The 23052-nt window shown below is 35.7% G+C and overlaps 2 protein-coding genes across 7 annotated transcripts in view; one reads left to right on the forward strand and one right to left on the reverse strand.

The window, feature by feature from the left end:
• Positions 1-23052, reverse strand: part of LOC106875622 (3-oxo-5-alpha-steroid 4-dehydrogenase 1) — a 70859-nt gene that overhangs the window by 47000 nt on the left and 807 nt on the right. Inside the window, exon 1 of one of the 4 annotated variants that reach the window (XM_014923849.3) lies at positions 4071-4104. The exons of 1 other annotated variant lie outside the window; for it this stretch is intronic. The gene's annotated coding sequence lies outside the window, so the exon portion shown is untranslated. Of the gene's footprint in view, positions 1-1668; positions 1809-4070; positions 4105-23052 lie in introns of those variants that run through there. 2 more of the 4 variants (XM_014923844.3, XM_089359552.1) reach the window with 2 other exon arrangements.
• LOC149133195 (uncharacterized) overlaps positions 22465-23052 on the forward strand; it is a 59700-nt gene continuing 59112 nt past the window's right edge. For 2 of the 3 annotated variants that reach the window (XM_089359554.1, XM_089359555.1), the window contains exon 1: positions 22465-22589. In XM_089359554.1, the coding sequence (XP_089215680.1) occupies positions 22547-22589 (43 nt within the window). In that variant the 5' untranslated portion in view covers positions 22465-22546. Of the gene's footprint in view, positions 22590-22623; positions 22805-23052 lie in introns of those variants that run through there. The other variant, XR_016243601.1, reaches the window with a different exon arrangement.

Below are 23052 nucleotides of genomic sequence, written 5' to 3' on the forward strand. Positions count from 1 at the left end.
TAAATAATATTTAAAGAATACAATATTTATTGATCCATTTCAGCCAATCTTACAAATAATCAGTTTGAATGAGGTAATTATGTGATTATGCAAGACTGCACTCATCAAAATGGTTGATATTCACCATAGCTTTCCCTACTGTCCATTCTGACAAGTGTAGTCCTGAGCAATTTCCTAATTACCTAATTTGTGTGTGAAACCAATTGATAAGATTTGCTTAAATGGATCAATAAACTGTATTCTATAAAGATTGATATACCTATTGGTATACCTATGCTGTGCTTGAGAAGGTCCATTTAGACAAGTGAAATCGTAGTCATGGCTAATGCCACTGTCACATATCTGGCACTCATGCTGGCGGCATGTAAAAAGCACCATTCGACCTTTGGGCCTCACAGAGGCAGTGACAAGTGACTGAGACTTTTGGAAATAAACTGTGCTTGAGAAGACATGTCAAGCCAAGTAAGTTCATAGTCGTGACAGATGCCGGTGTGTTGTAACTGGCACCCATGCCAGTGGTGCATAAAAAGTACCCACTACAGTCTTGGAGTAGTTGGCATTAGGAACTGCATCCAGCTGTAGAAACCATGCCAAATGAGATTGAAACTTGGTGCAGCTCCCCAGCTTACCAGTTTTCAGTCAAACTATCCAACCCATGCCAGCATGGAAAATGGACATTAAATGATGATGACGATGCCTATTCTATTGGTAAATTTATGTCTAGTTCTTTTTTCTAACTTGTGGATTCTTATAAAAATGCGTGTGTGTGTGTGTGCATATACACACACATATATCCCTATATATACAAATACATACATATGCAAAATATTTACTCTAGATCAATGAACTAACAATGTAAGTTATACCTCTCACCTTTATCAATTGAAATAACCTAAACCAATTCAATCCAAAAAGGTACGAAATAAACTAACCAAGAACTCTTAACAATTCTCAATTCAAATTTCTGACTTAAGAATCTAAAAATATCTAAAATAAGTTTACAGATAAACCCCATAAATAAGTATCAGAAACCAGCATTATAATTTATAAACAACCATACTTACAAATATATAATAATCAATCAGATGACCTTAGAAATATAATCAGCTAAGGAATAAACTTAATAAAACTAGGAATTCCCCCTTCAGCTGCCTAACAGGCAACATGATTTTGGTGCCTCTTAGAAGCATACGATCTAATATTGCCTGAGAATATACAAATCCAGTAGTTTGCAGCCAGATTATTATTACAAACTTGACCACTTGTTACCTGATTACATAACACAAAATTCAATTACAAAATCAAAATTCAATTAAATAAATTACAAAATCAACAATCAACATTTATAAAGATTAAATTAAAATGTAAATAAATACAAATAACACAAATTAAAATAATCAACATAGATACACTAAAATCACAAATGTACCTATACTATGAACCTATTCAGAGACAAATAGTTACAACTAACAAATTACATATACTAACCAGCTATAAACTCAGAATATCCTAGGTGCCCAAACATTGTAAATCAGACATGACTGTTGTTTGAACTACCATTTATAATGAAATAACACGACTTAAACACCTTTAATAACTTATAACATGAAATTTAAATTACTAAATAACTAATATAATAATTCCAATAAAATTAACTTTTCTACTCACCGCAAAACCTGTACTTGTACTTTATCAAAACAGGGTGGGCTGAAGTCTAATGTTGCGGAAGTGACAGAAATCATCTGATGTGTAACATCAAAACAAAATATGTATTGACTACTCAAGGCCACTTCTTTTCTCATTGGACCCATATGCAGTCACTGTAAACATAACTATATAACTGTAAATACACTCCTTAGTTAATTCTATAATTCACTCATACCTACCCATTTACTATATTATATTTAACATTTTAATTTAGCTTCAAGCTGTCAATCAAAATTATTGCTTCTTCATTTGAATATTATTATGCACATTTCAAATACACTTAAATTTCTTAGTCAATCTTTTAGTACTAAAATATTTTTTAGTGTAATCATTTGTTTAATCAAATTTCTAGTATTTAAAAAATATATCCTTGTGTACTTCTTCCATACTTAATTATAACATACTAAATCTATCCCTCTATCAATCTAATCTTTTAAATAAGTTGCAAACTGTAAACTTGAAACCATTCCATATTTACTCAATATATCATTTTGTATAAGCCAAGTAGACTTAACTTCCTTAAATCTTTTAGACAGACAGAAAGGTAGGTAGGTAGATAGATATAATAGATATACAGGACTTGGACAAAATAATGGAAACACTGCTCTCAGCATCATCACCACCGTCATTTAACGTCCATTTTCCATGCTGGCATAACTATTTCTTTCTATTGGTTAAAAGACAAATTCAAAACTGCTCTGGTCCATATATATGTGTTCACATGTATTATGTATGACTTGTACTTCCTGATATGGCCTTCTGTTTCCCATTTTTCATTTGCAAGTGCATGACCCATCTAAAAGAGGGAATATTCTTGGAATGTGGATGGCTGGTGCTTCATTCACTAAAACTGTTAAATTGTTTAATGTTTTGAGAAGTACAGTTTCTGAAATCATGATAGCATTCCAAAATCAAGATAATGCCAGTTCGGGCAAGCATATAACTGAACAGAAGGCAAATCTCAGAGAGAGAGAGAGAGCATAGAATAGGGAAATGTAATGTGTTTAAAAACCATCAAACTATAGCAGCAAAAAAATCACCTCATCAGTTTGTGCCAACCAAAACCATTTATTATGAGCTCCATAAAGCTGGATGCCATGGGAGAGCTGCAATTGTTAAAATTCTCTAGATCTCCATCAACATGAATAAGTGGCAAAAATGGTGTCTAGACTATCAGAAGTGATTAATAGGTCAATGGAAAAAAACGTCATCTTCTCTAAGGAATCATTATTCACCCTTTTTGCCCCTTTTGGGGTAAATTTATGTCCAGAGACAAAAGTAGCCTTCAACTCTGACTTTTGGCCCTACTATGAAGTGTGGAGGTGAATCTGTGATGATTTGGGCAGCCAAATCATGGAATTCTTTTAGTCCTTTAATTGTTCTACATGGCAGAGTTAATACCAAGAATTATCTGAATATTTGGGCTGATCATGTCCATCCTATGGTACAAACATTGTTGGTTATGCAACCTTCTAGGATGACATTGCATCAATTCACACAGCCAATGTTACTCAAAATTAGTATGAAGAACACAAGCGTGTATTAGACCATTTGGATTGGCCTTAACAATCACTGGATCTCAACATAAATGAAAATTTATGGTGCACTTGGAGTAGCAAATGAGGAAGCACTTGCCACTTCCATTCTCTCTGAAAGAGCTAAAGCAGGTTTTACTGAAAGAAGAGCTCAAAATTTCCTTAACAACCGTTCAGATCCTGTATGAGCGAATTCTATATGGCTAGTGTGGTCACCAGAGTTATCAGTTGTCAAGTGACCGGCTGTTTTCCTGAAGTTGGTGTAGCAGATCATTAGGTTCTTCGCATCACAGAACTCTAGAAGCCTTGTTCCCTCCTCATTTCCGGAACTAATTCCATGGCCTCTATGTACAGCATGGAAAACAGCCAGGTGCTGCCCAACATGTCCACTGAAATCACCAGCCATAAAGATAAGGTCACTGTCATTTGTCTTTGTGGCAGCCCTTAAAGAATATCATAAAAACGATCCTTTTGTTCATTTGGCAGACCCAGTTGCTAGACATAGGCAGAGATAATTGTTGCTGTGCTACTTTGCAAAACTAGTCTAAGTTTAAATATTTTATCACACATTTTGACTACCTCGATCACCTGATCAACCTATTTCTCTGCTAGAAGTATGCCCACACCACCTACCCTGTCACTGTTGCCTTAAATACACAATCTAAAACTATAGCACAAACAGATGAATACTGTGAGGTTTTTAAGATAGTTTAACATAATTAAACATATATGGTTGATATGGTTAACATATCAACCATATATGTTAACAAGAAACACTTGTGTATAGAGATCTAAAAGTTTTCAAAAAAAAAAAAAAAAAGAAAATACCTCTTGCTCATCACTTCAGTACTTCACTTGGCCATATGTAAAAATTACAAGAAACAAAGTCAATATAAAGATCATTGTGTATTGTAAATGTTGCAGATCAAAGATTATATTAGCTTGACATAACAGCCCAACAGCTTTTTATTTGAAGTGATCTTATAGATAAGCTGCTTTCATAGCTAACGAGTACAAGTTTACCCCCTCACTCTCGGTGATAAAATGTGCTTGTTCATAATCTCAAGTATGGATGGCTATGCTGCTAAACACTATAGCTAGATAACTGTTAACTAATTGAATGCATATATGTGTATGTGTTTGAGTAAAACAGGGTGTTGAATGGTGTCCCTTTATAACTGACATTCTGTCAGTTACAATGACAAGGGTTCCAGTTGATCTGGTTAACAGAACAGCCTGCTCGTGAAATTAACTTGCAAGTGGCTGAGCAGTCCACAGACATGTGTAATCTTAACATAGTTCCCAGGAAGATTCAGCATAACACAGAGTGTAACAAGGTTGGCCCTTTGAAATACAAGTACCACTCAATTTTGCCAGCTGAGTGAACTGGAGCAGCATGAAATAAAGTGTCTTGCTCAAGAACACAACATGCCACCAGGAATCGAACTCACAACCATACAATCATGAGTGAAATACCCTAACTACTAAGCCACGTGCCTTTGCCTCTTCATATAAGAGGTTAACCACCTGACAAGTAAAAAATTCTCCTTATAGGCTTTGTGTAGTGTGTGGTTAAGAAACATGTTTCCCAGTAACATGGTTTCAGATCCATTTCCACAGTGTGTGCCACCTGGGGCAAGTGCCTTCGGCTATAGCTACAGGCTGATCAAAGCCTTGTGAGTGGATTTGATACATGGAAACTGAAAGAAGCTTGTTGTATATGTGTTTGTGTGGCAGTTGTTCTGGAGCAAGGGAAGGATTCAGAATGGGTGGGAGCTACAAGCCAGTAAGTTGCATAGATCACAGGAGCATTTGAAGGAGGGCAAGGGTAGATTGGGGAATGCAGCAAGGATGGTAGGATCAGATTGGAGACAAAAGAAGGTCCATAGAATCTTCTGACAAAGGGGCAGGAGTGAGGGGTGGTAAAGGAGGGGAAAGAGGATGTAGTTGGGAGATAAGTGTGGAAAAGGTGAAAGGGTTGTAGTGCAATCAACTTGACAAGCACGGGTAAGGGTGGACAGGACAAGGATGGAGGGGTGTCCATGAGTGAACAGAGGGCAGGTATTGAGACTGAGTCCCAAAATTCTGGTCGCAGTTGCACAGACATCAGAGACAAAGGAATTGCAAGTAGGGGATGGCCTGTTTGGCGTGGGTGGGGTGGGATGGGAGGAGGAATAGTTGAGGTAGAGGTGGGAGTCCATAGGCTTGAGGAGGATGGAGGTGAAGAGAAAGTGGGTGAGGGGATTAATAGGGAGAGAGATGTTAAGGGAGTTGACAGAAGCATCAGAGATGACAGAGGTGAACTCAAGGGAAAAGTGAAAGTTGGAGACGAAAGAGATAAAATTGGTGAGGGGATATGGGCCTTGACGTAACCATCTACCAAATCCATTAACACGGCTTTGGTCAGCCTGAGGCTATAGTAGAAGACCCTTGTCCAAGGTGCTACCCAGTGGGAATGAACCTCAAAACCATGTTGTTGGGGAGCAAGCTTCTTACCACACCTGTACCTTATGAATTATGAATAATAAAAAAGAAACAATTATAGTCAGTAATTCATTATATCCTATGAGAAAATGCCAAAATTCCAAACTTTTCTTCTACGGAAAGATGTGCCATGAATGGAAAATCCCTGAAAGTGTTCAAAAATGTTTTTTAAAAGAAAAACAAGAGTGTAGGACAGAAAGTCACTGAAGAGGTCACAGTTTGCATGACAAAGGAACTTTGACAAATAAACTAAGAATAATAAAAATAAAGCTAAAGTGAAGATGAAATAAATAGTGCATGTGTTTAACAGGCAAAAGGTTACCATCGCCGAATAAAACAATAAAAGTGTTGTAGTTGAGAAAACAAAAGTGGAAAATTAGATAACATGTTTAGATTTGGATTCCATAACCAAGCTGTCTCATTTTGTAGATGCAAATACATAATCATTCTGATTCCAAACAGCTGTTTAGTGTCATGTCAGACTTGCTTGAGGAGATCAAAGGTGTTTCATTCATAATCATTTTACTTTCTTGCATGAGCATGACTTTCTTTTTTATATAGGATAACAGAGATGCTATATGTGCAGCAGGTTACTGTGTCTAATGCTGTAAAGTGCTTTGTGAGAAGTTGTAAAAAAAAAACACCTGTTGCTGCATGTGTCTAATGATAAAGGATTGGTGTGAGGCTCATTACCAATCCAAACTGGCTCAAAAAATCAGATGTAAATTGATGATAATGATGATAGAAAGGAAAGTCTTAGACATGATGGGCAGGATTAGACTTCTGAAAAAAAACTATTTGTTAAACAAATAATTGATTAGCTTGTTGGTTAGACATTTAACCAATTGACTAACAATAAAGAAGTGGAACTGAAACTGTGTGTGTGTGTGTTGCTATTATTATTGGTATAATGACCCTCCCAAGACAACAAAATTTGTTTCAACATACGAATTCACATCAAGAATCTTGCAAGCCAATTACAAAAACAGTGTATTTGTTAAAAAAAAAAAATAATAAATACTGGCTCTTGACAAAAAGAAATGAAATAAAAAAAATAATAAAAAAACATAATTAATCAATGGTAGTAGATGGCCATAACAGATTTGTGTAATTTTGGTGAACACTGAATGAAAATCTTCCAATGAACAATAATAAGAAATCAGTGATGACGATGTTGAGTTTGACATAAAAACTCGCTGACATTTATAGTAAAAAAAAAAAGAATTCCTTACCACTGCATTACCCTTTTCCTCTCTTTTATTCAGTTTTTCTTTCACTTTCTACTTCTGTATTTTTTATTTTTATTTCTTCATTGCTCTCATTCCACAACCAGCTTCAGTCTCATACCAACTCTTGTCAACTGACATTTTATCTCTCTGTTCAACTCTTTAACAATCAAATAATCGAACTATTTACAATAAAACTACTTAAACTGATTCCTTCCCTTTTTAATATATTTTGTTGTTGTTGTTGTTGATGTGGTTTTATTCATTTGTTTATTAATTTATCTTTTTTTTTTTTGTTTTAATATTTAATTCTATTAGTTATTTCTTAATGTTACAAAGGGTAGAATCACAAGAACCTAACTATTATGGTTGTTTTTCACCACTGAAGGAAGCAGCTCTCGTCTTCAAAATTGTAAAGGTTAAACAGCTGCTTCTGTCACTTTGAAACATAAGAAAGAAGTCAACTGAACTATTTTCAAACTTCCACATAATTATGGTTTCAAGTTTTGCCACAAGGGCAGCAATTTTGTGGGAAAGGATGAGTCGATTACATCAACCCCAGTTTTCAACTGTTACTGATTTTACTGACCCCGAAAGGATGAAAGGCAAAATCGACCTTGGCAGAATTTGAATTCAGAATGGAGCGACGGGCGAAATACCACTAAGCATTTCGTCCAGTGCACTAACAATTCTGCCAGCTCACCCACCTTCGTAATAATAATAATAATAATAATCCTTTCACAAGGCCTGAAATTTTTGGGGAGACGGTAAGTCAATTACATTGATCCCAGTGTTCAACTGGTACTTATTTTATCAACTCCGAAAGGATGAAAGGCAAAGTCGACCTCAGCAGAATTTGAACTCAGAATGTGAAGAGGGATGAAATGCTGCTTAGCATTTTGCCTGGCATGCTACTGATTCTGCCAGCTTACCTCTTAATGATTCCCAAATGATAGCAATGATAATAATGATGATGATGATTTAGCTACAAAACCAACAATTTTGAAGAGAGGTTTAGTCAATTACATCAACCTCAGTATATATATTTTATTGCCGCTAAAATGATGAAAGGTAATTGGCAGGATGGTTTCTGTTTCTGGCACATCACCAGCAGTTTTGAGATGAAGGGATGAGCTGATACTTTTATCCCCAGTATGTGACTGGTATTTTATTTTATTTCCCCAAGGAGGATGAAACCTTGGTGAGATGTGAACCCAAAATGTTAAATTCCAACACTCTAGAACTTCAGTCAATCTATCAGTTTCTTTTATTTATTTCTTTATTGCCCACAGGAGGCTAAACATAGAGGGGACAAACAAGGACAGACAAAGGGATTAAATCGATAACATTGACCCCAGTGCGTAACTGGTACTTATTTAATCGACCTCAAAAGGATGAAAGGCAAAATCGACCTCAGCAGAATTTGAACTCAGAACGTAAAGACAGATGAAATACCGCTAAGCACTTCACCTGGCATGCTAACGTTTTGCCAGCTCACTGCCTTATTAGTTTCTTTTATTGTCCACAAGTACCTACGGTATTGGTTTCAAATTTGGCACATTGCAAGACCAGCAAGTTCTGAGGTGAGTGGATAAGTCAATTACATCGATCCCAATACTCAGCTGGTTCTTATTATAAAGGATGAAAGGCAAATTTGAACTCCAGAACATAAAACAGAAGAAATGCTGCAAAGCATTTTGCCCAGCATGCTAATGATTCTGCCAGCTCACTCCCTTCCAAATGCCTAAGATATTGGAGAAAGCACAAAGAGGAAAAACAAAGACAAAAACCAGTGAGGTGGAGAGTACATGGAGTATAAGTGTGAGATTAACTATAACAAGAAAGACCCATCAATAAACAGGTAATATAGAGCAAAACAACAGCAAGAAAGAATTCCTAAAATAGATAAGGGGCAACCACGTTCAGGGTTTCTCACATACAACCCTGCATAACCAAAGATAAATCCCTTCTCCTAGTCCCTACTGCCAACTTACAGCCATAGAAAATAATAATGAGTTATGGTGTCATTTGAACTATAACTCATAGGAAAAAGTTAGAAGAGGTGGCAGAAAGCAGACACAAGTCAAGTGAAGAAAGACAGCAATGAAAGTGAAAAATGTATGCATAGTACACAAAACACAAGACAGAAAAGGGAACAGTAAAAGTGTCATAAAGAGGAATGGGTGAATAGGCATATCAGGAGTAATGCTAGCTAATTTGGGAAGAATGAATATTTTTGAAGGATGCAGTGTCCTAACAGCAAACGAATGGTGTGGATAGTTGTTCTCTGCTTCAAGAATTCATAACATGAAAAAATGTTTCTGGAAGTCATGAATGTTGCACTATATTTTTTTATTTTACAACCATATGGTAGAGATATTGAATTCAAATAGATGACCAAAGTTGGAGTGGGAAAGATGGTAGATACTTGCAAATTTTGCCACTGTTGCTCATCTTTCATAAAACACACTAGAAGACACCACACTGCTTTTCTCCTCAACTGGTACTCGAAGAAAACTTGATGAGGACATGTCCTGAGAGAAAAAGATCTGTCCTCAACTCTCTTGACCTCATCCATCAACACAAATTCTTTTTCCATACACACTAGACAGAAGTTGCTGAGTATTCTACAGACAAATGTACCCTTCATATAATCCTCAGGTAGACTCAGTGTGTCAAGACTAGACATTAAATTACAAATACAATGAGCTTCTGCACAGTTTCTGTCAAACCAATTTCATTCACAAAGTAGGTTTGGTGCAAGCCATAATAAATAACACTTGCCCCAGATACCTTGCAATGGAATTGAAACCATGACGTCATGGTTTCAAAGCAAACTTCTTAACTATTCACCTATACAGTACTTATGTCATTATTGTTACAACACCTAATAATACTAATAAAGACATCTTAAAACAAACTTTTTTGGAGAGTATGGTTGATTAGATTAAACTTACAGAGGTTACAAGCGCATAATCTATCAACCCCAGGGAGTTGAAATGTAAAGACAATTTCCAGCAGGAACTGAAGGCAGAAACATATAAGGGAGGTAACTAAATACCATAACTGTTCAATGCCTGTCACAAATTGTTTCCCAGACGAGCAAGCTTGAAATTAACATCTTTCAATATTTTTTTTTAACAAATTATAATTTCTTTTAAAATTACATGTGTACTTTTACATTTTTTAGATTCATTTTTAATCTCTCTACTTCAGGAAAAAATGAAATAAAAAACATTTTTGTTTGGTTTGAAATGTCAAACTGATTGAAAAAAAAAACTAACTTCTCCTTTTCCTCCTCATCATCATTGTTTTAATGTCCAGTTTTCACTGCTTGCATGGGTTACACTTCTGATTCCTGATTTTAATTTAGAAATGAGCTAAAGAAGTCAAAGTTTATCTTCCAAGAATGAAGTGTTCCACTGCAGTATAATTGTTCCTGGTTACAGAAAATCTGCCTCAAAAAATTGTCTGACCCATGCAAGTAGGGAAAAGTAGAGGTTAAAATGAAGATGATTTAAACCATGACCATCCTGTCTGTTATTTTTTCTTATACACTGTGATCAACGACCATAGTATCCAAGGTGTTCTTTCCTCATTTTTTTAAAAATGGTGGTGGCAATGGGGAGCAGAGTGATTTGAGGGAGAAATGGTTGTTATTTCTAACAGATAGAACAACCAGAGAAACGACAGTTCCCCTGTCCGTACATGAAGGATAGTACTGGCATGGACAATGTCATATGAACTACAAGTTATGGATAGAAAAACTATCAAGAAGAGAAGGAAAATCCAGACAACCATATCTGTCGGTGTAGTTTATCCCCTGGGTGAGGACTAGTTGATCTATGATCAATGGCCATTCCAACAATAACCATATCATTTTCTCATCTGGAAAATATTATCTATGTTCTTTTATAAGATAGTGGTGCTTGATTTGAGGGGAATTTGGTAGCTATTTCTTATGGGTCAAGCGACCATGTAGAAGCTCCCTCAATAGATAGAAGGAATTAGTGATGTTAGATTTCAGTTTACAGGACTTCATAGATAAACCAATGGCAGACAAAGACAAATTGTAATATTTGATTTGGTAGACTGTTGGTTGGTTGATTGTTAGGTTGGATGGATGGATGGTCCAGGCATGAAATATTGTGATCAGTTCTCACAAAGAAACATATCTTGAAGCACATACAAGCTAAAAATAATAGTATATAAATACTGGGTTGGCTTGAAAAATCCTTTTGGATAGAAGATCAAAGTTTGCCTTCAACTTTTCTCTTTCCAAAAGAGTTTTTCAACCTGACACTTACACACTGTTTCTTTATAGCTTTATTTGTGTGATTCAAGATATACTATTTGAAAATTTATAAAAAAATCATTTAATGTTCTCTCAGAAATTTATAAAGTTCTGATGACGTTAGATTTTATGTTATGTATTAATTCAACATTGAAATAAAACAACTCTTTAAAACAATTATCTGTTTTTCATTTAATAAGATTTTATAGTTTTACAGTACAAATTTAAATTGAATTTCATAAATGTTAATAAAATAATAAAAATACATATATATATATATAAATGTATACAACTGTTTTACGTCTGTGTTTAAATTATAGCACTGGATAAATTTTAGTTAGAGCAAAAATTATTACAGCTCGACGTCGCTTATAAACATAAACCACTTAACTACAATGTTGAGGGAAACCAGCGTTTTTTTCGTCAGTCAGGAATAGTGCAGCAGAGTTATGTCCCTTGCTAATAGGTACAGCATAAGAGGTCGTACAATAAAGTTTGAATTCTTGACCATATTGTTAGTAGTCCAGATAACCTAACCTCACAGCCGTCGTACCGTACATATGTGTACACACATATATGAGAAGATATATAAAAGAGTATTTATATATATATATATATATATATTGTGTCTGGGGAGAGTCATAGTGCACTAACCGGTTCAATTTCCACTCGTTTATTTATCTCAGAAAGCTTTCGTCGCAAATACAGCGACAAAAAAAAAAACTTTCTGGAATAAATAAATGAGTGGAAATTGAACTGGTGAGTGTGTTATATTAAGGCACTAGGACTTTCCCCAGACACAACAAAATTTGTTTCAACACACAAATTCACATAAAGAATCTTGCAAACCAGATACAAAAACAAAGTATGTGTGTGTGTGTGTGTACATATATATATATATGTTGTTTGAAGCAGTGGACAAATTTTATATATTAACAAAAAGGTAGTAAGGATTTGGATAAAACCTATTTATTTAGTGCTTTCGTCAATAGTTTTTATCCAAATCCTGACTACCACCATTTTGTTAATATATATGCGTGTGTCCCCAGTAATATATCAATCTTGGTATATGACAGCATTTGTTACTGATACCTGTAGACAAGCATTGTTAAGCAGACAAGGTTTATACACATATTGAATTAACAAGCGTGTGTGTATGTGTGTGTTGCACTAGAGGACACATGTAACTAAAGGTTTGGGCTTGGTAGAATGATGCACACTCCACTCCTATACCCAGTACAGTTAGACCAAAACCATCATGTCTGCAGACAGGTTGGTTAGTGTGTAGAATTCAAGCCATATTAAACAGAGAAAACATAATTGGTATTTTATAATCGAAATACTAATTACACTAATTTCAGTGTTCAATGTGTGTATGTTTTCACATATACAAATACATACATAAACACACACACACATATATATATAGGTTATATTTTCTCTTACAAAAACATAATTGCATTTGTTATAGGATTGTGCAAAGCTGCTCCATACGTGCATGTTTGTTTACACACACACACACACAAGTTCGTGTAGCAACATGTAAGGCGGCGAGCTGGCAGAAACGTTAGCACGCCAGGCGAAATACTTAACGGTATTTCATCTGCCGTTACGTTCTGAGTTCAAATTCCACCGAGGTCGACTTTGCCTTTCATCCTTTTGGGGGTCGATTAAATAAGTACCAGTTACGCACTGGGGTCGATGTAATCGACTTAATCCCTTTGTCTGTCCTTGTTTGTCCCCTCTATGTTTAGCCCCTTCTGGGCAATAAAGGAAAAAGAAACATGTAAGAGCATCCCTGAAGACTTAAATTTTGATGTAGTATACCTTGAGCAAGTTAGCTATAGTTCAGTGCAGTCAAGATGGTTGTAACCAACCTTGCTCCATGAACAGCAGAGTGAGAGAGGGGGGGGGGGATTATGAAAATAGTGTGCTGTATTAAGCCCTATGTAATTGACAAAGGATCACTAAAATGTTACAGACTTTTAGTTGATTGTTTTAGTGTTAGCTATATCAAATAATAGAATCAGTAAAATGTTGGACTTAATGATTCATGATATTTAGTTACATTCAGAAGCTCAAATCATACACAAGGCAGCTTTGCTTCTCATCTTTCTGAAGTCAACAAAACCAAGTTTTAGGGAACTGACATAACTGACTATACCTTTGAGAGTAGTGCTTATGCATATTCATGGTAAAATGACTGAAATGAGGAAAATAATAAACACATGTGATGTGTTTGGATTTACAAAATTGCTAAATGCATGAAGTTTTAGTTCATCATTCAAAACTGTTGTTACTTTGAGTTTTCCAATTTCTAGGAACAGAAACAAAATATGCCTCAGAATAGATAGCAACAGATTGAAACCTCAACTCTGAATGAATGAATGAATGAATATATATATATATATATATATATATATATATATATATATATATATATATATTACACACACACACACACAGGGTGCAACAAAAAAATCCCAGATTCACATCTACTAAGAAATGTGGATTTGGGAGCTTTTATTTTGCTGCATCTTATATATATATATATATATATATATATATATATACAAACACACTCACATTTTCCCCCAAGGTGGTCTTCACACATACAAACACATTTATCATCAAGGTAGACTTTCAGAAAATGTGAATATTGTGGTGTAAAATTAAGGATATGTTATCATTTTTGTAATTCCAGGGCCGAAGTGCATGAATAGGCACTGTTGCAAAACACAGATATTACACTTTTCATCCTGCATCCTCTCTGCTTTTGAATCCCGGATGATTTCTTTGTTTACTTCAAATGGTGTAATGCTTTTCTTGTCAAGATTACACCATAAAATATCCTGTGTCCTGCTGTTTCAAGTTACACAGGCTTGCTCACCTGAGGTTACCTTTGTACCTCTTTCTTCAGCATCATTGACTGCATATCCTATTAACCATTTCTTCATAAAACATGTTTTATGTTGTGTAGCCCAGTTCAGCCTTGACTAAGCAGGCCTAAACTGAAAGGTGTTTGCTTTAGCCATGACCAATTTGTACTTTTCTGTCTATCAAGGACAACACTTTTCAATGGGTCCTTCTATTTTTTTTTAGGCAGTAGAGTGTGGTTACTATTTCAAGCATGAAACATATGTGTGTGTGAGCATTTTAACCATTTCTGTCATGTAACCATCTTGATAAGCTCTGTTAGTAATAATAACAATTTATAACATAGGCATAAGATCTTGGTTTTTGAGGAAAGGACATAGTCGATAAATTTGATCCCAGTATTCAACTGGTTCTTATTTCATTGACCTTAGAAGGATGAAAGCTGGCATGAATGGAACACAGAAAATAGAGGACATGACTAAATGCCTTAAGACATTTTGCCAGACATATTACCGATTCTACCATCTTCTACCTTTCTGATATTTGTAATAAAAATATTGTAACTTTTAAACAAACAGAGCAGTTAAGTATATATCCAGATGATGGTCAATAATTGTTTTTATAATGAAATTCAATCACAATTTACAAGCGCTATGTTTGTGCAAGTATTTCTATAAATTGCTGGTCAGATATTAAGAGTGACTACAAAAGGTAAGAGACATTTAAATAGGCTAAGTAATTTCAAGCAAATAATAATAACTGTTATTTCCAGCTTAGGTACAGGGCCAGTAAGTATGAGTGCCAGTGATTAAAATTGACTCAAAGATTTCACTGGTAATTTATTTTATTGAGTCCAAAAGGATGAAAAGCAAAGCGGATCGTGGCAGGATCTGAACTAGGAACATAAAGAGCCAAAAGAAATACAGCAAGGCACTATAGTCAGTATTTAAGTTCTGCTACTCCCTCTCCCTAATAATAATCCTTTCTACTAAAGGCACAAGGCATGAAATTTTGGGGGAGGGGGCTAGTCGATTATATCAACCCCAGTACATAACTGGTAATTATTTTATTGATCCCGAAAGGATGAAAGGCAAAGTCGACCTCAGAACATAAAGATAGATGAAATGCTAATGATTTTGCCAGTTCACAGCCATTCCCATCTTGACCACACTGCCATGTCTGTAAATATATATATATATATATATATATATATATATATATATATATATATATATATATATATATGTTAAATCTCTGAACGAGGTATTAACAGTAACTGCACGATAAAGTGAAGTATATTTGCCACTTAAATGTGGCTGACCCCGAGGGGTGGATGTTACTGTTGCTTTTAGCCCCAGGAGGACATCTCCTCCAGCTGGCTATTGACACACTTATAGATAGATAGATAGATAAATTGATAGATAGATAAATTGATAGATAGAAGGAATTAACAATAAATAAGATTTACATTACTTTTATACATGAGTAAACAAAAAGAAGCAATATAAATATTATCATCAGTTACAGTTTGCAGGATTACAATTTAAATAGTTATGTATGTAACTTGATGCTCTACACCAACACAAAACTCCTGTATATAAAATATATTAGAAAAGTTTTATAAAATTATTTTCAGCATAGATTCAAGGCCACAAGTTATATCAATGCCAATTTAAGACTTCTTATTATTTCATTAGCAACACCCACCCCACCTCCGAATAAATAAATAAATAAATAAAAAAATTTAAACTGTGAAAAAGCAGGGTTGACCAAGCAGGATTTGAATTTAGAGTATAAATAAACATTGTGATGTATATATTTGTCCAGTGCTCTACTTTAAGAACAATATTTAGTACATGTATAAAAAGCATAAATGTTGGGAGAGAGTGTATAGTTGATTATATTAACCCAAGAAATATGAAAAGTAAAGATTGGACCTGGCAGGATTTTGAAGAGACCATTGTAATAATGATCATAACAAAGGCATCAAGTGTTATTCCTTCTCTCTTGCGGTCTGTCTATGATAATATATATTTTCAACAACTTCATTGAATCTCAGATTTATATAATACACCTAAATACTTCTCTTCCTTTTGCAGTCCATTTGACAATGTTATGGAGCATTCTTTTACTTTGGTATTCCTGAAGCAGATAAAGAAGCATTGTTATTGTATTATATTCATATCATATATTGCAGTCAGTGTATGTAAAATGGTAAAAATCCTTACTGTACTTTTGTAGCAAATAACAAAACCATCATCATCATCACTGTTATAATACATATGACATGGCTATGTGGTAAAGATCACTTTGCAACTATGTGGTTTTGGGTTCAGTCCCACTGTGTGACACCTGTTAGTGTTTTTTACAATAGCCCTAGGCTGATAAATGTCTAGTAAGTGAATTTGGTAGACAGAAATTATGCATAAGTCCATTGAGTATGTGAGTATATCATCATCACTTAACGTCTGCCTTCCATGCTGGCATGGGTGGGACGGTTTGACAGGAGCCGGCCAGGCAGAAGACTGCACCAGACTTCTGCAACTGTTTTGACAGGATTTTTACAGCTTCCTAACACCAACCACCCAGTAGAGAGGACTTAGTGCTTTTTATGTGGCACAACACAGGTGAGGCCAGTTTTGGCATAGTTTTTACAGCTAGATGCCCTTCCAAATGCCAAACACTTTACAGTGTGGACTGGGTGCTTTTAAGTGGCACCTGCACTGACAGGGTCACCAAGTACTTGCAAGACAAAAAAAATTTCTTTTGAGAGGGGAGGGCGTATTGGAAGAGGTGATCTTGTGTCAGATGATGAAAGGTTACAGTGAGACAGAGAGACAAAAACAGATGCCTTGCTGTAGAAGAGGTACAAGGTTACCCAGAGAGAGAGAGAGAAATCGGGAAGGAAGATAGAAACAAGTGCACTGCCGCAAAGGAAATAGGAAATATATGATTACCCAACAGCAAAGTGCCAGGTATACTCAAAAGGGACAGGGATCAGAATATAAATGGGATGGTTGAGTAACAGAAGAGAGAGATATAGATGGTGTCAAGTGCCAGGGCATACCCTTGAGGTTTGAACATCATAAGTGGCAAGATATTGCGAGGAAGTGCAATTAGAAAGTGCAGAGGCAGGGAAGGGGCAAAAGGGCAAAAACTTGGGTATAAATAGAGTCGGGGCAGTGGGCTACCAGATAGCAATGATAAAGGAACAGGGCCATGAGGACAGGATTGGGAAGTGAGAGGTAGGCATAGTGTACGAAGGAGGAAAAGATGTAGATTGGTTTGTTGGGGTAGGGTGTGTGAAAAGTTTTCTTGCTAAGTGTGTGTGGAACATACAAGTTTGGATTTAGCAGATATCAATGGTACAGTGAGACAGGGTGTATGGGCGGAACACACAGGTTAGGGGCTAGCAGAGAGCAATGATACAGTAGGACAGGGCCAGGATAACAGGATCGGGGAGTGGGAGGTAAGCATAGTGCCTGAAGTGGAAATGCAAGGAAGAGAAGAGATGTAGAGATGTTGCTTGGTTTGTTGTGGTAGGGTGGGTGAGAAGGTTTCCTAAGTGTGGGTGGGACACACAGCACTTCTAGAAATAGTTCCCTCCTCAAATGCCCCTGCCCCTCTCAAAATTCTTTGTCTTGTGAGTTACTTGGTGACCCTACCAGTGCTGGTGCCATGTAAAAAGCATCCAGTCCACACTGTAAAGTGGTTGGCATTTGGAAGGGCATCCAGCTGTAAAAATCATACCGAAGCTAACCTCGCCTGTGCTAGTACCATGTAAAAAGTCCTAAGTCCACTCTGCAGAGTGGTTGGTGTTAAGAAGGCCATCCAGCCATAAAAACCCTGCCAAAACAGACACAGTAGCCTGGGATAGTCCTCTACCTGACTGGCTCCTGCCAACCATCCCACCCTTGCATACATAGAAGATGGATGTTAAACGATGATGATGACGATACACATACCATAGGTAAAAACTAGTCAGAAAAGTGGACATTAATAATGATAATGATCATTATTTCCCCTTTGAAGTTATTTGCAATTGCTGCTGGGTATTTGTTTACCTTCTCTTGTAGCAAAGATAATTTCAATAAATCAAAATTTTATTTTGTATGGCATTATTATTATACATCACCCCACGAGCTACTCTGAGTTAGTTCTCTCAGCTCATTTTCATCTTACATGAGTGCATACATATATCCATATGTATGTACACACACACACACATATGGTTTTGTATTGTTTGCTAAAGGAGCAAGCATATAATCAATGGCATCCTTGCCATGACCATCCTGTATTTCAGTATATTACATTGTCCAATGCATCCTTCCTTCTTTTTTTTCTTTATATAATTAGAAAACAAGCTGAACGCTGTTTGTAGCAAGTCGAGTGACTCCGTACATGCTTGCTTCTATTACATTCTTGGTAAATATATTTGTTGGGAATTATTTCCTACTTTAGAACATAAGATATGATACAGATATAAAACGAGAAACCGAAATGTACCTGTTTGATTATAATCTGCTGTAATAGAAAATAGCAAAAAGAGGGTTCAAGGCGTGACCATTCAGTCAATATACATATGTGTGCGTGCATATAAAACAATTTTTTGAGTGGGTGGTCACGGCGGATTATCAAAATATAGGTGACTTTTTAAGTATGCTCCTGTATTTGTGTCACTTCCGAATCGTTTCGCTACATTATTAAACTAGGAAACAATTATTTATGTGGTATAAACATTCACTGTGCAGTTTGTGACAACGAAAACGTAATTTTAAAAAATTATATATATATTATATAATATGTTATGACTAACAGATGTTTGTTGTAATTTAGATAACCGTCATTATTAGGCACTTTCCATTATTATAATTATAAATCTCTTTACCTCGTTCTACATATTTTCCACTGCGGTTTTGAACTCCTCGATTCGTTTTTCTATTTCACTGATAAGTTCACTCTCTCTGGCCCTCGGATGATCTTTAACGTAGGCAGCAATAGACATAATGGTTTGGTTCCTTAGCGCTTCGATTTTTGGTTCATCGGACACCCTCTTCCAAATATTGTGAACGACTCTACCCAAAGTGACAGCCTTATAGAAAGACGAATCTTGCTGGTAAAGCCAATGTAATGCCGAAATCTGCTGCAGTAATTCCACATCACTCAGTTGATCTGAAGTATTATGTGCTTCCATTTTACTAGGTGATGATTATTTTCGTTCAAGTATTGAATGAATTAACCCGAGACGTGAAAAAGAAAGTGAACGATATTAAAATGTCCTGGCGTTGTCAAAACTTTTATTTAGTACGGATCTAATGTTGCTAACAGCTTTTGTTTATTATTTCTAATTAACATCGTACCTTTATTTATTATTAATAATGGATTGTAAAATATTACTACATTTTTTTCTCTTTTTGTTTTATATCCTAATTTGTTTATTTTTCGTTTTTCCCCTCTCCTTTATTTTGCTCTCTCTCTCTCCCACTTGCTGTCATTCTATCTTTCTACTACCCTTAGTCTCTTTCCAACTAAAAAGCTTTTATTCTTGATCTTTCTCAATCTCTGCCTTACCTTTTCCCACTCATGTTCTTTTTTTACATGTTCTCCTTTTCACATTATCTCTCCTAATTTTTACCCTGCTTATATTTTCTTTTTCTTTATAATCGTTCCTATTATTTATCTTACCTCTATCTTTTATCCTGTCTGTCCCATTATTTTCCCTATTCCCCTTTTTACTTTCTCCTTTACTCGCTTTTTTTTGAACTCCTTATTTTGCTCTTTCTTTCCCCTACATCTGGAGAGAAAAAAGTGTGACCACACAACTCTTGAAAACACTACTTCTTTTTCTTTGATCTAAAATACGAAAATCTTGCTCAACTTTCCAGTTATATTCCTGAGTTAATCCCCGCAACAAGTGGAATTGCTTTCTACCAAAATGTAATAAAGTTCTCATTGCTACCCCGTCATTAGCAAAGTTTAAAATCTTATTGCATAATCTTTCACTAAAAAATTTTACTCTGTATATTCATGTTATTAAGATAGTTATTTGATTTCTAAATTTTAATTCGAAAATTTGTGAATTTGAACAAGTTTATAAATCTTTTTAGAAGGTGGGAATAAACTCCTTGAGACCTGCAAATCATGCTAATTTTCTTCAGTCTCACAACGGATTCAACTACGAATTTAACATGGTCACTACCATTTTCCAGCAAAATGTCTCTAGCATTCCTATCCTCATACTTTCTAAATACATTATATTTTCAAACCAAAAGCTCGTGGATTTGGATTAGTTCATTAAATCTACAGGTTGGAAAATGTAACATCCATAAATTATGCAATTTCGTTGAGCTACGATGAGTGACGGAGCAAAAAATGCTAAGCGTGTCTCCTGCGAAAAGGGTAAAAAGTAAGTTCGTCGGGTCTCTTCCCAACGTCCCTGGACACTCCCATTGGCTCTGGAATTGGTGGGATGCTCCAGCAACTCAGCCCTGTAATCGTCCGTGTTTGGGGTGGTCTCAAAAATTTTAAAGGGAAACACGCGAAATGTGTAACTGAAGGAATGTGTATTCTTCTTTATTTCGTTTATTTATCTGCCGATTTCCTCATTTAATTTTTTTTAGTCTTTTATTTATATACTTATAAAATAATTTTTTGAGCCAACTTTCATTCGTTTACTTTTGTCAAGTTGTACTCTTTTTTCACTGAATTAATTGCCCTGAATTTTCATAAAGAACTTCCTAAAAACAATTATGAAACGCCTGAATGCGTAAAATGAGTACATAATTTTTTTTTGAACAATTAACTTCACATCCAAGTAATGTTGTAGTTAATAGTCCTCTTGCTGGAATAACTCTTAACGTATTTTAAATTCTAAAGATCTAGTCATTGAGAAAAAATGCAATGTTTATTATTACTTTTTGACATTAGTAGACCACTAACAGCACTCAAGTCTCTTATCAGAGTCTGCAGAATTTATTAACTTTTGGCGAAGACGCTTCCTATATGTCTGAATTGGCATGCAGAGAAGGAGGCAATCTCACAAAATGTTTTAAATGCTTCATCACTTGTCATCCTCTCACTCACTCAATTCGTTTCGAAATCGCCTTTATTTTCAAAGATCAGTAATTCGTAAATCCATGGAAGAGAAGAGACAAATGCCATAAAAATTTTATCGTTTCAGTCAATTTGTAATTCCATGGGAAAGGGTAAGGGGATACAGATTTGAGATAAAAGACAGCTACTAGTTTTCTCTTCTTTCAAAATAAAAGACACGCAAAGATTCTTCCTATATATGAGTCAACGTGGTTCCAAGTGGAATTACTTCCCACCAAAATATATGAAACTAAGAAAAATTTCAAAGATATAATAATAATAACTGCTCTCTCTCTCTTCCTCTTATGCACAATTTTACATACCAACAAAAAATAAACTTCTTCCGATCTTATTGGTAGAGTACTGCAATAATATTATACATAGAACGTGTTTTCTGAATATGAATTTAATACATGACAATTCAACACAGAATACAACAAATCTTGATTCACATTACTCAAGGCAGCGTTTACATAAATGTGTTTGTGAGGTTGTATGTAGTTATTTTATGTTCCACAAAGTCAACAGAATAATGTGCATAGAAAATATTCATGCAAACAGAGTAAATAGTGTTGTTGAATTAAATGTGTGCAAGCAGATAAAAGGCCATTACTAAAGTAGATGAAAAAGAATGAGATAGTTGTACCTGTATTTAAACAGGTAGAAATGATTCTATAGAGGCCAGATAAAAGCAAACGTTTAGCAGAGAGAGAGACTTCCATAGATGTTGGTGATTTCTATGAGAGCCAGTATAATAGAATTTTTATTTCTATTTAAATCGCTTTAAGGTATCTCAATCCACTAGCGCAGCTAGTGTGCCGCCCTTCCGTTTGCCGCCTACCGGACCCCACAAAAAATTCATATTGTCTGCAACAGACCCAAATGTGGTGCCCTTTAAAAGTGCCGCCCCTACCGCCATCCCCTTAGCTACGCTAGTATCTCAACCTGTTTTTGACGAGTTGAAATTTCTAATTAGCTAAAACAGCGCACATAACCACGATGAAACTAAACGGTTTTCTGCATGATGTTACTACACGCCTCTATCCATCTTCCGAGTCCATAACGCAACAAGTAGAGTCAAAAATACAGTACAGTAACAGCTAACTGTTGCCTGCGAGCAAGGCTTGGTAATATATACTCCACTCTTGCTACTTGTTTTGGGAGACCTCTCATCCCCACTCACTCTTGAACCAATGCAACACCCAAGATATAAAAGTTGAAGGGAGAGAGAGAACTGCATTAGTACTTAGCTGGTACTCATTACAGCTGACTACACTAAAGCAATGGTGAAAATAAGTACTGACCAGCATAGGAATTAAATCCTCGACTTTATGAAAATAAGCCGCTATTCGCTAGACCACGTGCCTTCAACAGGTGGAGCTACTTACCACTAACCTACACAAACAGCTCTTTCTGTCCTTAATCTTACTCTATATGAAAGGCGGCGAGGTGGCAGAATTGTCAGCACGTTTGGCAAAATGCTAAGCGTTATTTCTTCTGGCCCTATGTTCTAAGTTCAAATTCCGCCGAGGTTGACTTCGCCCTTCATCCTTTCGGTGGCGACAAAAAGTAGCGGCTGAACACTTGAGGTAGATGTAATCATTTAGCCACCCCACTCCCAAATTTCAGGCTTTGTGCCTATAATAGAGAAGAAATCTTACTCTAATATTTGGCGAATGGACTGAAATGTAAGGTCCGCCAGTGGTATTTGTTTGGGCTTTCTGTGCTCTAGAGTTCAAATCCCGCTTCATCTTTTTTGGTTCGGTGAAACAGTAACCCAAGATAGTGGATAAGTGGTCTGGACGGTGTTAGCTGGAACAGTTTTCATCATAGGTCT

Source organism: Octopus bimaculoides, chromosome 11 (genome assembly GCF_046866305.1).
Source record: "Octopus bimaculoides isolate indiv1 chromosome 11, ASM4686630v1, whole genome shotgun sequence".
Taxonomy (NCBI): Eukaryota; Metazoa; Mollusca; class Cephalopoda; order Octopoda; family Octopodidae; genus Octopus; species Octopus bimaculoides.